The sequence below is a fragment of the Topomyia yanbarensis genome, chromosome 2 (genome assembly GCF_030247195.1).
Source record: "Topomyia yanbarensis strain Yona2022 chromosome 2, ASM3024719v1, whole genome shotgun sequence".
Lineage (NCBI taxonomy): Eukaryota > Metazoa > Arthropoda > Insecta > Diptera > Culicidae > Topomyia > Topomyia yanbarensis.
Window position 1 is genome coordinate 175,644,811 of NC_080671.1, and position 16,769 is coordinate 175,661,579.

At 36.9% G+C, this 16,769-nt stretch overlaps 1 protein-coding gene across 2 annotated transcripts in view; it reads right to left on the minus strand.

The window, feature by feature from the left end:
* LOC131682199 (calponin homology domain-containing protein DDB_G0272472) overlaps positions 1-16,769 on the minus strand; it is a 160,299-nt gene that overhangs the window by 19,816 nt on the left and 123,714 nt on the right. For both annotated transcript variants that reach the window (XM_058963518.1, XM_058963517.1), the window contains exons 9-11: positions 8,202-8,347; positions 8,044-8,133; positions 7,190-7,281 (exon numbers count right to left, since the gene is read on the minus strand). In XM_058963518.1, coding sequence (XP_058819501.1) covers positions 7,190-7,281; positions 8,044-8,133; positions 8,202-8,347 — 328 coding nt within the window. The remainder of the gene's footprint in view (positions 1-7,189; positions 7,282-8,043; positions 8,134-8,201; positions 8,348-16,769) is intronic.

Genomic DNA, 16,769 nt, shown 5'->3' on the forward strand with positions numbered 1-16,769 from the left:
CAATCCAATGCGATTGACTACTATTATTAACATGAATATTAACCCTGTAACGACCAACGCCTTCAAACTGGTTTACAACAGAGTAGTCGAAAAAAGAATTAAGGAATTTCAAAACTGATAGCAGAAATGGATTCAGCAATCCAAAATTAGTTAAAAATCCAATTTTTAGTCACATAATCCAATTATAATAATTTTGTCAAAACTTTGTATGGAGAGGTGTCAGTGTGCCACGGGTTGATTCGCGCACTACTATCATCGCCCACTGATTCAGCATTTAGATGTTCGTCATAATACTGTTTCCATCACTTCAAACGCGTTCAGTAGAAGGTTCTCATTTCTAGCGTCCCTGCACGTATCGCCACGTGTCAAATAACCTTCGCGAGGACGAATCGCCGTTGCTGCAGCATCCCCGCCTATGCCGTACCCGCAAATTCAAAGCTTCAGCATTATGACGATTTTTAAACGATTTAGAACACTTTTGGAAGGCCTGAATTCAGGAAATTATCCACTTGTAGAATATATGAAATTGAACGGATGCATCTGGTTCCCATTAATCCGGATTTCAAGAGGCATATTTCAGTAATGGGACACGATTTGTAAATTCTAATAAAATCCCAGTATTATAGGAATTAAAATTCATGAAATTGTTTCAGAAATTCGTTTCTTAACCTTACGGGATCATATGACGATTTGACCTCGGAATGGTCACTCACGGCCTTGCGGGTACCTTCTCCGAAAAGACCGTTCCGGGGTCAACTCATCAAATGGTTCCATAACCATGGTAGGTTTCTAAGTCGATTCCAAGTATTTTGAACACCCATATTGCTAGTATTTCTAAAATTCACAAATAAAATGCCTCCGGAAATCCGTTTACCAGGAACCATATGCATTTTACGGATTCTAAAAGTAGATGAGTTCATAAAACCAAAACATCCAACTATGTCCAGATCGGATAAAAATGCCATTGTTAAGAGCAGCGATTCTCATCCTTTTTCGTACCACGGACCTCTTAGAAATTGCCCTGGGTTGCTGCGGACCCCCACGGATAAACATCGATTTTGTATGCTATCAATATGTTATTTTTCGTTTGTTAGGAAACAAGACTTGAAATTCCAATCTACACTCGGAAAATATATTTTTTTCTTCGCGGACCCCCAGCAATGACTTTGCGGCCCCCTAGGGGTCCGCCGACCCCAGGTTGAGAAGCACTGGTTAAGAGCATTTCGGTTTTGCGGGCACTCAGTTGTCCTGTTACGGGGTGAAAAAAAACCAGAAGCCCTTCGTCAAACCGAATTTACGGTATTTGTTTTATATCCAAAAAACTATGCTTGGAAAACCCTGGAACTTCATAGTACCGAACGATGCTGTAAGGTTGATTGATCGACTTTGCATGCGTTTTTTGTTAATACCGACTTGATAAAAAATACTAAGCAATTTCCGTTCTTTTAATTTGGTCGTTGCTTTTATGCCGATTTAGGTGGTCCGAAACCGACCGGTGATCCCAAACCGAACCCCCGACCTTTCTCAGGTCTCATGCTGCCGTCGAATTCATCGGTGGTGGTTTTTGAAAGCCAACAATTTTGAGCTATGACAACATTCTCTTCCCGTATTCTAACCTATGGTTAAGCACCATTTTTAGTTTTTGGAGCCTGCGTTAATAATGCTGTTTCTTTCTTTTAAAAATCTAAAGGTAGGTTGGTTAGATTCCTTAAGGCCTAGACTTTAAAACACAGTTATAAAATTATACTAAATTTATTCTGTAAATGACAAATCACATTTAAAGAATAGTCGTAGTCATTCGAAACCAACCACCGCGCTTTCTAGACTTTGCATGCGAGTTTTCGAGTATTTATTTATGTTTTAATGACCGACCAACAACGTCCAAATTTTCACGAAAGAAATGAATAAGAAGAAGTTCACGAAGATGCAACAAATGAAGAAAAGTAACCGAAAAGAAAAAGGAACAGAAGAAACAACCAAAGCGAAAGAAGACAGAAAAAGAAAACACAAGAAGACGTCAAACAGAAAAAAAAGAATCTCAAGAACATAAACTGAACAAAAACCAAAAAAGTAGAAAGAATAGCAACAAAAAAAATAAACAAAGAAGAACGAAAAAATGCTTGTTCTTCTTCAAAGAAAGCATTATTTTTAAAATAAGTGTAAAATAATAATACGTGACAAAAATGCGTTAAAAAATTCCCAAATCTTTTCGTTTTGCTCAAAACATGCAAAATACATTTAAGACAGCTGAATATTCTGAAATAAAAATAAAAAGTACACCCAGGTTTTTTACGCGGGGGAAACGTACCGCGTAAAAAAACCGCGTAAAAAACCGCGTTAATTGGAAAATCCGCGTAAAAAACCGCGTTATTGGAAAATCCGCGTAAAAAAACCGCGTTAATTCAAAAATCCGCGCAAAAAAAAATTCTCACCAAAAGACTTAGAATATTTTTGGAAGTTTGTTTTTGCGCGGATTTCGCCATTAACACGGTTTTTGCAAATAAAAATATTCTAAGTCCTTTTGAATGCAAAAGACTTATGGCCCGCACCCCAACAATATGGGTATTTTCGGAATGGTCTTGAAGAGTAGGTTCCGGAAATTGATTTTTGACGCCATTTTCAAATCGAAGATGGCGACTTCCGGTTTTAGCGAAATTAATATGGGTATTTTCGGAATGGTCTTGAAGAGAAGGTGCCAGAAATTGATTTTTGACGTAATTTTGAAATCAAAGATGGCGACTTCCGGTTTAGCGAAATTCGCTATAACCCAATCAATATGGGTATTTTCGGAATGGACTTGAAGAGTAGGTGCCAGAAATTGATTTATGGCGTAATTTTGAAATCAAAGATGGTCACTTCCGGTTTAGCGAAATTCGCTATAACCCAATCAATATGGGTATTTTCGGAATGGTCTTGAGGAGTAGGCGCCAGAAATTGATTTTCAATGTTATTTTGAAATCAAAGATGGCGACTTCCGGTTTAACGAAATTCGCTATAACTCAATCAATATTGATATTTTTGGAATGGTCTTGAAGAGTTGGTGCCTGAAATTGATTTTTGGCGCAATTTTGCAATCCAAGATGGCGATTTCCGGTTTAGCGAAATTCGCTGTAACCCAATCAATATGGGTATTTTCGGAATTTTTGGAATGGTCTTGAAGAGTAAGTGCCAGAAATTGATTTTTGATGCCATCTTGAAATCAAAAATGGCGACTTCCGGTTTAGCAAAATTCGCTATAACTCAATCAACATGGATATTTTCGGAATGGTCTTGAAGAGTAGGTGTCAGAAATTGATATTTGACGCCATTTTGAAATCAAAGATGGCGACTTCCGGTTTAGCGAAATTCGCTATACCTCAATCAATATGGATATTTTTGGAATGGTCTTGAAGAGTTGGTGCCAGAAATTGATCTTTGACGCCATTTTGAAATCAAAGATGGCGACTTCCGGTTTAGCGAAATTCGCTATAACTCAATCAATATGGATATTTTTGGAATGGTCTTGAAGAGTTGGTGCCAGAATTGATTTTTGACGCCATTTTGCAATCCAAGATGGCGATTTCCGGTTTAGCGAAATTCGCTGTAACCCAATCAGTATGGGTATTTTTGGAATGGTTTTGACGAGTAGCAGACAAACGTCGATGTTTGCCGTCATTTTAAAATTCTATATGGCGACTCCCGGTTTACCGAAATTCTCGCACGAAAAATTTGGGCAATCGTCTTAACCACTTCTCAAATATAAGATCTAATCATAAACCAGTAAAATGCAAAATATTTTTATGTGTTCATCCAGAAAAGTGCGGTGAGAATGGTAGAGAGAGAAGAAAGAGACGTATGTGGTGTGAGTTGGGGGTTTGAGTTTATTCAAATTAAACATATTGCTTAAATTTAAGTAAATTCAACTGTTTAATTAAAACTATTTGTACTACAACATCAACTTCCAAATATACCAATAGTGATTGGGTTATAGCGAATTTCGCGAAATCAGAAATCGCCATCTTAGATTTAAAAATGGCGTCAAAAATCAAACTCGTTAAGATCATTCCAAAAACACTCATATTGACTGGGTTATAGTGAATGTGGCTAACCCGGAAGTCGCCATCTTGGAATTCAAATGGCGTCAAACATAGATCTTTGTCTACTACTCGTCAAGACCATTCCGAAAATACCCATATTGATTGGGTTATGGCGAATTTCGCTAAACCGGAAGTCGCCACCTTGGATTTCAAAATGGCGCCAAACATAAATTTCTGATACCTACTTGCCAATACCATTCCAAAAATACCCATATTAATTAGGTTATAGCGAATTTCGCTAAACCGGAAGTCGCCATAAATATCCATCTTTGATTTCAAAATGGCGTCAAAAATCAATTTCTGGAACCTACTCTTCAAGACCATTCCGAAAATACCCATATTGTTGGGGTGCGGGCCATAAGGAATCTTCCAGACCCGTCTCTTCCATCTTTCCGAAAATCTTCTAAGTCTTTTGCATTCAAAAGGGCTTAGAATATTTTTTGCCAAACCCGTGTTAATGGCGAAATCCGCGCAAAATAAAAACTGCCAAAATTCTTCTAAATTCTTTGCATTTAAAAGGACTTAGAAATTTTTTTCAGAAAAAAGTCTAAGTCTTTTGCATTCAAAAGGAATTAGAACATTTTTGCAAAAACCGCGTTAATTGGAAAATCCGCGTAAAAAACCGCGTTAATTGGAAAATCCGCGTAAAAAAACCGCGTTAATTGGAAAATCCGCGAAAAAAAACCTCGTAAAAAACCGCGCAAAAAACCGTGTAAAAAAACCTGGGTGTACAATGACGAATTTATACACTTTCATTATCTCCAACAAATAGAAACCTACTACCTTGTGCAGCTACTTAAAATGTCAGGAAATGATTTGTTCAAAAAATCCACAAACATTTTAAACCAAATAAAGATTTTTAAAACACTTTTGGCATATACTTTGCTTATCGGATCGGTTTCGAGCCACTTTACCCTATTCTTTATTTATTTAATAAAATTGAAATAAATTAGTCTTAGGTGCAGTATATGTTCTACTGAGAAAATGACTGAAAATGGTTTCATTTCGGAAGATTATAAATTGCAAAAAATGAAATTCCTGGCGACGCTACCAGGTTTCAAAGTTTCAAACCCACCACATAATTTGGGGAATCTCAAATATCAATTTGAGAAGCACCGAATTGATGGACTAGTTAAGCAGCACAAATATGCATATACTTAATGTATGAAATCCCCCAACATTTGCACGATCTGACAGAAAAGAGGTGTTAGATGTAACTCTCTGCTGTGACGGTATTGCGCATGAGTTGACAAACAGACTTCGTTATCTGATCATAAGTACATCGTCTTTGATCGTTCAAACGTCTCTCGCGGTTCCACTGTGTGATGATTCAATTTTGAATAGGTATTAGAAAAAATGAGATTTAATTGTGTGGACTATGCTATATTGTAAATTCCCAGTATTTTTTATTAAACCGTGTAGATCCATTTCGGATTTTGGGGGAATCGAAAATTGAGTCACTTCGCACAATATCAGGTGTGAATACTGGCAGTTGCGAGAAACGTGGTCCTTCTAATTCTTTAAAATGGGAAAATTTTTGATTAAAATTGACGACAACGAGCACAATCGCAGTGGTGTTCTCTACAACAATGCTTCGGCTCATTATCGAGTGCAGGCATAATTGGAGAAAGGTCACTATTCGATTGCGCTGAAAGATGATCTGTTAAGCGATCTTCACGGGTGTCTCTTTTCAAACCCTTCTAACTCATGCAACCCCAGTTTCAGCAGAGTAAGAAGAGTAAGTAAGTTAGGAGAATGATTACTTGTTTCCTAATCGACAGCAATTTGAGCTCCAAACAGTCGGCCGATATATAGTCGATTGGAAATTGACACGAGGATCACAAGATAAGAATACTTTTCTCATTACATTGTAAAGTGGCTCAAAAATGTTTTTAACCGAGTTCAAACAGCAAATTCGTGGAAGTTTTAAGGTAAGCTAGAATCATATTTTTCGGGAACTTGGAAGACGTAAAATGTCTAGTAGATGGAAAGTACGACTACTTTATTGGCAGTGCATGGAATATGATGATCCGGAAAACGTTCGAATGAGATTGAATCACAAAACACAAACCCTCGCGCATCTGATTATGCAAACGACAATACATTCGAACAAGATTTGAAAGATAGGTCGAAAATTAGATGCGGCCTTAATGACGGATGAGAAGTATTGAGCACATTAGTAGAAGAGGAACCTACTAAACCATTGAAATGTTTGCTTGCTCACTTCGTGTCCCAGTTTTACCTTATCTATAGATGCTACAAAGTTTTTGTTAAGTATCTTTCGAGATGAAGAACTGAACCTTCCAAAATGTTGTTCTACTTTACTGGAAACTCCAAAGGATAAATTTGTCCCCAAAAAAAATACTATCAATTCTCAACCCTCAAACATATGATTCAACAGTCATCATTCCACTCCGACAAAACCATGCGTATTCCCCATGCATATTAATGCCCTTTGATAGTTCCCTAGGTGGTCAAAAAAAAACTCAACAACGAAATTAGTTTACTCGGAAGACTTTCGGACCTGGACATGGCCAACAATCTCGGTGAGTTTGGCAGTACAGTTCGAAATACGGCGAAGACACGATTTAGTCAACCTAATGAATTGAACTAAATTTGATTGTTCATGTACTATTAGAAGGTCTAATATTATTGAAATTTTTGTGATCATCGACTGTTATTTGGATTCCGAAGGTTTGTGGTCGTTCATCAATAAACTACAACAGGTTTAAAAGAAGGAGTAATATTCGGGAATTTTGCCAGTTCATAAGAATAAATAAAAATAAATAAAAAAAGATACTTCTACAAACAAAAAAAATCTAAACTTTCTGAGTTATTTAGTAGAATTTTACAATTAGCGCTCTTAAGACAGATGTCTTCCGTTTAATTCCATTATAATAAGAATGTAGCTGCATTTATGGTCATGATGGTGAAGATTTGTCTTTTCTTAACCCTTTTAACAAAAAAATGTTCCAAATCCACAAAATCCACTTTAAGACATGTGTCAAACGTTAGCCAAAAATCCCAATAACAACAAGAAACCAAAATATGCATAAATCTAATAGAGAAGACGTGCATGTATTGCAATGGTATGCACAACCAGAAAACCTTACCTGAAATGTCGCAATGTCCAGATTGGCCAGTGTTACCAGAAGATTAAAGGTAGCCGCCGCCAGCGAAATTGTTCTCGGTGGAATGCATTCACCTGCGGATAGTATAAAACAATCAAACACACTATTCTGTCGTTTTTATATTAGTGAACCTAAAAAAAGAGGAAAACACATAAAACAAGATGAAAAATTGCTATTAAAACGATGTTCCAAACAACTCGTGATGTATATTCAGGGCCACCGTTAGCACAGGTAATTACTCTAATTACTTAGCGAAGCGACCAAATGCTGTATGAAGGGGTTATTTTAAAAGAAATTCGACCGGCATAGAATGAAATCATAATAACTTTAATTAAATTATCTCATTTCCGGTAGGTGAGCTACCAGCAAAACATGGGAATGACACGAAAAATATGCTACCGTCCAAAACAACGGCAGGGCCCGGTATCGGTGCAATAAATTGCCTGAACCATCAAAGACGTGATGGTGGACTCTTTCCCACTTAGATTCTTGCAGCCTCCGCTTAAATAAAAGGCCCGCAGGAACTGAATAGGATGAGAAAAGCACACATAAAAACGTATTGGAATTACCGAAATTAAGCTATTCTCACGTTCCGAACTGAGCGCCTCCGATGGGGGCAAATAGAGCTTCCCTTGTGTGTGCGAGTGTGTTTTCGTTTGCACCCCCGGCCACATGAAAGTCAACGGATTATTCAAACAAAAACGGAGCAAACTTGAAAGGCAAACACTTCGAAAGCAAATATGTAGCTCGAGAGCCAGATGGGGAAAAACAAAACATCGAACTTTTGCTGCAACAGCAGCAGCAGCGCTAGGAAATCGTTTGATGGACTGTCTTACCGATAGGCACGATGGCCGCGTACAACAACGAGATCGTTCCGAACAGTTCCGTCGTTTTGACCGTTAGCAGAAATTTGGTAACGTCAGGACCTGCGGATGGAACGGAAAACAGATCATGTTACGCGGATGTAGGAACCGTTGGTTTAAACTAGACTTACCCCTCGGACACAGTTCCGCAAGCTTCGTCAGCAGACCGAGCGAAGCCAGCAGGGAAAGCACCAAACTCTGTTGGTTCTCCACTGATTCTCGTATGGTGTTGAATTTTCTAACTAAGGTATCTATCAGTCCTAAGGATACGGTATAACTGTAAATGAAGAAGAAATTGGTAGCGTGTTTTAGATACGGGGTTCGTCAGATTTTATAAATAGTATGAATTCATTTGCAACAGTGTATTAATTATATTTAAAATTGAATCAGATTTAATGTGTCGATGTCCGATTTAGTTACACTGAATATATTTCACGGATTGAAGTATCTTCAGCCACGAATTGGTCCAATGAGTTCCTGCTCCCACGTTATTGAAGGTGAATGAAACAGGACTCTATAAGTCAAGGTACAGTTTGCTGCCGAACACTAAATGGCTGGTGTAACTAAAACCACATAAAACAAACATATAAGCTAAAGCAAACTTTCCCGAAAACCCTGTGTAAACATTTAAATGAAAATATGTTGAAAATCCCCATTGGATACAATTTCGCATGCGGGAATTACCAATGCATTGAATACATGTTTGCACGCAAGGCCCGTAGCGCCGGCTAGTGGCAAGTTGCTACTTGGTGATAACATTTCAAAACGGTAGTTTTATTCTTAGGTGCCGCTCTTAGACTACGTAGACTTATAGGGGGGACGGAGGGGTCTAGCAAAAGTCTACGTTTGTCTATAAGGGGGGAGGCGTGGTTTTGCAAAAGTCTACGTATATTTTGATTTTTTTGTTTTTCTCGTATTAATAATTATGAATGGGATTTAAAGAGAGTTGTGTCCAACTTACATCCTCCTTTTTAGTATCAGCATGAAACCATTCAGTTTATCATCTACCAACTATCGAATCCAATGAAAGTCGCGCAGCGCGTCAGATCTCGGAATGAATTAATGTACCGCATTAGATGAAATCATTTGCTAAAAGATGAGATACGAAGAGAGCATCATGCGAAAATTTTGCTCGAGCTTCGCGAATTGCTGAACTCACACACTGAATTAACAAAAAACAAAAAACTGGTCAAACCAATTACCACCAACGTGACGGTAACAGGAAGAGGTGATAGACATTTTTAAGCACATGAAGCTGTAAAAGTTCGCTAAGAAATATCTGGTTTGGCAGGCTTTCTGTAACTGTGGTTTGAATTCTGACAGTTAACTAGGAAATTTTTTTGAACGAGTGTCTGAATAAACGTCTGCAGCTAGGGTATCTAGTACCGACCATTTTAGCGAGCAACGTTATTACGGTACTGACACTCTCAGTACCGGTATTTATATATTTTCTTCAAAAATGCGAAAAATACTCCAGAGTAAAATTAAACGTTCAAAATTTAGATTTTATTGATCGACTTCTTCTATTGATGCTTAACAAATATTCTGATCAAAGTTAGTGATAGTGTTTTTTAAATAGAATACTTGTTAGTACCTGTTGTTGATCAGAATATTTGTCAAGCACATAGAAGTTGACCAATAAAATCTAAATTTTGAACCTTTTCGGCCTCAAAAAATTTGCTACAATTATTTTTCAGCAGATTTTCATTTTTTGAATCGTTCTAGAAGGAAAAAAATAGCCCTTGCTAATTATATGCCATGTTATGTTCTTTTGCCAAAAATAGTATGCGGTTTTGGGACGTTAATATGAAAATAACCATTATTTTGTGATTTTTGCAAGAAAAACGCTTTTAATCCACCTAACAGTGTGATGATACATTTCTTATAACACTTATCGCTTTCTTCGGGTATTATATCGATTGAGAACATTTAGAACTTGATGCTTCGCGATGTTTTTGATAACACATACTATATGGGATAGTGGCAGGACTCAGAGAATCGCTCAAATTAGCATAGGACAATATCAGTGCAAGAAATCTCAAAGGTTGAACCAATTAAATGGAAACGCGGAAAAATGGGCCATAAAATAGAAATACAAACGAATTATTGCTAATGCTCCGTTAATAACATATATAAATTCTTCAATCGATGCATTGTGTAGGGAAAGCTGAATTTTCCTAAAGGGGTTATATGTTATATGTTGTGCTGAGTCACATAAATTCGAAAAACAAATTTTCGAATGGATTTGAAGTTCATACTCAATACGTTTACTCAAATTCCCAACGCGGCTGAGAACTAAGCACTAAAATTTCAGCTCTTGATATCTCGCTACCTCTGAAATGCATGCGTGCATAGTTTAGACTTTACTTCGATATCGACTTTTTCTAAAAATGACTTCCCAGTAGTGCAGAATCCGGAGACAGTAACAGCAACCCCAAGCAAAGTCCAACATCAAAATTACAGCAAATAGACAACATATTTTGATATCAAGCATCAAATTGAAATCTTATTTTGATATCAGTTTAAACTTTTTCAGATATGACATCATATTTTGATCTCATTGTGATGTGCTAATATTTTTTAGAAAAAAATGCTTGTTTATATTTCTTTGACAAACATCAAATTGATTACTTATGTTGTTATCAATGAAATATTTCACCATCTCAATTAGTTTTCAATTTGCTTTCACTGATAGCATAAATAGTTTTCTGTTTGATGTCATAGTGCAATTTTTCTGCTTTCGATTTTTTAACCGGTTAAACGGCCAAAATGATAACAACCTGAGCAATCATTCCCTACTACATCACAGCATCAAGGTTAGTTCTCAATTTGATATCAGACTCTGTTCGGGACGCCACTTGCGGGTAAAGATGGTACTTTCCATAGTGATGCACACACACATATACATTTTTACATTAAGCTTCCTACCTTCTTCCAATAGAGGCGCTGTAACCTCTGTCGGTTCTCGGTGGAAGGAAAGAGATATCAGTCTTCTTAATATGTAGTTTTCGTCCTAATCCTAATACCAAAGAACAAATAAAAACTCTCGAAACCCGTTAGGGAAAATCATTATCATTAGTGGAACTTTCTTTTTCACGAAACTTTTCGATAACCTTCCGTCACTTCAATTAAAAATTTTCAAATACTTTATAATTTACATAATCATGTTAGGAACAGTTGTTTAAGAAGATTTTGTAATAGTTGAAAATTTATGAATTTTCTCTATCTGCAACATATAAACCCTTAAGTATACCAATTAATTTAGAATACCCTTTTAACATAAACTATCGCACGAATTGGAATAGGTTCGCCAAATTTTGGAAGAAGTCGATAAAATAACCCCTTGAAAACCACCTGAAAATTTGTGTAGCTCGATGCAATTGAAAGAAAATATCCTCAGAGAATGGTGTATTTTAGGCTGACAAAATGGGGACATTGACTGAATATGAATTTTTTCTTCTTATTAAACTGAAGCTGTGAAAATATTCTTCCCTTCCCTTGATGTAGTGTAATAACTATTTCTGATTATTAAATATAGACTTCCAGCGCAAAAATTTAAAAAAAAGATTTTTTTTATTTTTACATATTTGCATCTTTAAGATAAGGAAAACATGGTCAAGAAAGGATTTACTCAAATTCAGCCTTGTTTGTCTGCTAGAACCCATCAAACATATTTTCATATGAGGCCGATAAAATTGGGGGCTGATCAAATCGGATTATCGATGTATTATAATAGATAGGCAGCATTCGAAGAAGTTTCTTGTGGACGAGTGTAGAACGACTTTGTTTCTACTTACTTGGAGTCAGCGGCGTAGTCAGAAATTCGGTTTGGTGGGGATTTTGTGAAAATCTAACTTACTATCCAAATGGCATAATTACGAAACCGCCATCTCCGCTGGTGACGTTGATGTCCTGTCTCGATAGTTGACGCTTTCCGGGATTCCACCGGAGGAACGTTTTGTTTCGCAGGTAAGACCAAAACTGCTTTGGGTTGTCCTTCGTGCTGTATTCAGGGGGTCCTCTTATATAATTGTAGCAAAAAGTACCTAATGTTTAACAATTTTTATGAAGCAATAGAATGACTTACACATGTGCACCATTCTGCAAAATGTTTATTAAGGTTTCATTTATAAAATAAAAATTATCGAGTGTAAGGTGTCAAAAATGGCTTCCAAAATGGCGGCTTTCTCGGAACAAGATTTTTCAAATCTGCAGGCATTCTCGTATTTGAGCCATTCAACCAGTCAACTTCGGGATTTGCCCGCCTAAAAGAAGACGACATTCACGGGCGCTGTAACCTATAAAATCGCAATAATGGCTGAACCGATTTTCACAAACTTAGGTATAACGAATGGTATAATGAAAGGTATAACGCTCCCATAAGCTGCTATTAAATTTTTAGTTGATCCGACTTCCGGTTCCGGAGTTAAGGGGTTGAAGAGTGCGGTCACACAGCAAATTCCCATATAAACTGGTACAACCATTTTTTCTTCTTATTAAACTGAAGCTGTGAAAATATTCTTCCCTTCCCTTGATGTAGTGTAATAACTATTTCTGATTATTAAATATAGACTTCCAGCGCAAAAATTTAAAAAAAAGATTTTTTTTATTTTTACATATTTGCATCTTTAAGATAAGGAAAACATGGTCAAGAAAGGATTTACTCAAATTCAGCCTTGTTTGTCTGCTAGAACCCATCAAACATATTTTCATATGAGGCCGATAAAATTGGGGGCTGATCAAATCGGATTATCGATGTATTATAATAGATAGGCAGCATTCGAAGAAGTTTCTTGTGGACGAGTGTAGAACGACTTTGTTTCTACTTACTTGGAGTCAGCGGCGTAGTCAGAAATTCGGTTTGGTGGGGATTTTGTGAAAATCTAACTTACTATCCAAATGGCATAATTACGAAACCGCCATCTCCGCTGGTGACGTTGATGTCCTGTCTCGATAGTTGACGCTTTCCGGGATTCCACCGGAGGAACGTTTTGTTTCGCAGGTAAGACCAAAACTGCTTTGGGTTGTCCTTCGTGCTGTATTCAGGGGGTCCTCTTATATAATTGTAGCAAAAAGTACCTAATGTTTAACAATTTTTATGAAGCAATAGAATGACTTACACATGTGCACCATTCTGCAAAATGTTTATTAAGGTTTCATTTATAAAATAAAAATTATCGAGTGTAAGGTGTCAAAAATGACTTCCAAAATGGCGGCTTTCTCGGAACAAGATTTTTCAAATCTGCAGGCATTCTCGTATTTGAGCCATTCAACCAGTCAACTTCGGGATTTGCCCGCCTAAAAGAAGACGACATTCACGGGCGCTGTAACCTATAAAATCGCAATAATGGCTGAACCGATTTTCACAAACTTAGGTATAACGAATGGTATAATGAAAGGTATAACGCTCCCATAAGCTGCTATTAAATTTTTAGTTGATCCGACTTCCGGTTCCGGAGTTAAGGGGTTGAAGAGTGCGGTCACACAGCAAATTCCCATATAAACTGGTACAACCATGATATCCAAATGATGTAAAACATATTAAAATGGATTCAACATTACTCTAGTTTGCGGGTCTGGATCACCAATGATCAATCAAAGCAGTTTTAACCACATTGGCCACCTATTATGGTTCATGATGCCTCCGGAGAACTCGCCAAGTTCCTAAGCTAATATCACACCTATTACCCAGCGAATTATCTACCGATTTTTACAAACTTGATTTCAAATGAAAGATACAGTAATGCCATTGACTGCTGCTGAATTTCATTCAGTTCTGAGTCTTGGTTCCGGAGTTACAGGTTGGTTACTACGGTTACACTGGAATTTCCCATATAATTCGGTACAATCGTAACACCGCAGAGGTTAAAAACTATTGAAACGGTCACCAAATTAGTTCGATTCGCTCGCCTAGCTCACTGATTGCCAATCAAACATTCTTTGGATATATTGTCCACTATCGATGGTTCCGGAAGTCCCGGGTTCCGGGCATATTCCACAATTTAAGTCATGTCGGTTTTTCGGTGATGACTGAACCGATGTTCTCAAACAAAGTCTCAAATGAAAGGCAACATTTACGGATGAACATTGTGTCCACTCAGCATCCATCCCCTCCTCCCCTTCCCTTGCCAGCACACCTCGCTCCTTCATCACTCCTCTCCCTCTGGACCACCCGCATTTCCTTCATCCACCCCGTATACCGAAATAAGATGAAGCATTTCTGACGCATCCTCCACTCCCACTCTACTAACCCACTTCCAAACCCATTCCATCAACATTTCAAAATATAATGAAGATAACATCGAACTCATGCTGATTAAGTTAATTAAATATTGGGGGAGCCCGGGGCACAATCCCTCTGTCTTCGTTTCTATTAGACATATGGCACTGCCTATCATTGTGTACCTCAAGTTAAGTGAAACCTATTATCCAATGTGTTTTTGTTAAAAAACATTTTGTTTTGTAGAAGTTGTAGCCTACATTGTGTTTTCGAGCATACCAAGTAATTTATTTAAATTTTAAACACTTTGTGTTATTTAGGGTGATTTTAAATTTATTTCCCAATTGATTATATTTGTCGAGAGTGTGTAAAAATAGCTTTCGGTATCCGTATAGATATTAAATCTATCCATGGATTAAAGTTATTTTTTAAATAGTTTTTTGTAAAATATGCGTTTGGAGTAAGTTGGCGGTGACGCATATTTTTATTTTTGAAATTCACTCCAAAGTAAAACTTTGTGTATCGCGTCAATGTAGGGGATATTTACTTCGGCCAATCGCCTGAAGAATTTCGAAAAAAATGCCGGGGTATTGAGATTGAAATATATTGGCGATTGTCGGTTAATATACAATTTTATTGAAAAGGCTTTCAGCACAAACCTTTGATGTAATTGAATCTCCATTTTCTGGCGTATTCATACATACCGATAACTTAATCCGGGGCTGGGGTAAATTAGCGGTCAATGCAACAAAAACTTTGATAAAATTCAGGGATGTTGGAAACAGCGACATGTTCTATTTTGCAAGATCTATCAACATAAAAGCGCTAAAAAAGGGAAACTGAAAACACCGCAAACCAGCCCCGGTCTCCCCTATACTTTTTTGTTTAAAGTGAGTCAGCGTCTACTTTCGTGGTAATCGTGGGATGCGTGCTAAGTGAAATAAGAATGTAATGAATCCTAGTTTGGATAAATGAGAAAGGCGCAATTGCACCACTAGGTGGATTAAAACAGGTTTTATGTTGGGGCGCCACTACGTAATGTAATCTTCAAGATAGTTTTGGTTTTGGGACGCCATTTTTAATGCCTTACACTCGAAAATTTTTATTTTATTGATGAATCCTTAATAAACATTTTACAGAAAAGCGCACATGTCTAAGTCATTTTACTTCTTCAAAAAAAACAATTATGAAACATTAGGTACTTTTTGCACAATTGTATAAAAGAGGTACCCCTTCAATTCGGGAAACATATGAGCGAAAGTATGTTACATTCAAGATCTCGAATTGGCGTTCTAATTCCCGCACGGACGTTTTATCGGTTTCGCCTCTTGTTCTAAAAATAATTTTCGAGCCTTCCTGAGACGATTTCGAAGATTTCGTAACTCTGCATTACACCAATGTCGTTTGTTCTCCGAGCGGCGCATGCATTTCCTCCTAGGCACAAATCGTTGAAATATTGAGTCCAGTTCGTGATAAAATCTATTCACAGATTTATTCAGAGTACCCAGCGTTAACATTTCAACCCAATTTATTCGTAAAATTTCAGTGCCACCCACTAGTGATTTTGGACCAGTTTAGCTGAAATGTGAGAACACGTTTAAAATTTTTCAATTCACTTCATTCCTATTATACCATTTCGCTCATACTATAACGAAAGTTGCTATTTTGCATGATAATTTCAGTGTTACATTAGCAATACAGTGAAGACCCATTTTTATCAGCCCCTTGGTGAATTTTTGGCTGATAAAACAGCCAAACATTGACAAAATCGGGACATATATTTTTCTTTTTTTTTTTTAAAGAAACTAGAGCTTTTGAAATATTATTTTTAGTACCTAGACATAGCCCCATAACCATTTCTGATTATTTAGTTTAAATTTCCCTTAAGGGGGTCTGACAGGGCAAAATTCAAACAAAAATTTAAATTTTTATTTTTGCTTATTTCGGATCTCTAAGATAAGAAAAATATGATCAAAAAAGGATTTACCCGAATTCCATATGGTTCGTGTGCTAGAGCCAATCAAACTACCAACTATCAATTTTCATATGAAGCTGACAAAATCGGGTCAAAAAGCAGATAAAATCGGGAGTAGACAAAATCGGGGGCTGATGAAATTGGGGGCAGATAAAATCGGGTCTTTACTGCATTCCAAAATATGGTACTGGTCCAAAATACCTTCTTTACCCTACATTCAAAAGTATGTGTTCTCTTTTCAATTGGAAAAATAACGGAAGATATAATTATACAATATCCTATAGCGCGACATTGCTCATTGACCCTTTAAGTGTGCACAGAAGTCTCTAATTTGGAAAAATATTAATAATTCTGGCATTTTTCAACCGATTTTTCTGATAAACGGGTCGGAACTGAATATTCTATGTTAGTGTTCATTAAAACAACGACGTTTCTTTATAAAATTTTTTAACAATGATTATACATTTCATGAAAAAATCATAATTGTTATTTTCATATTGTTGT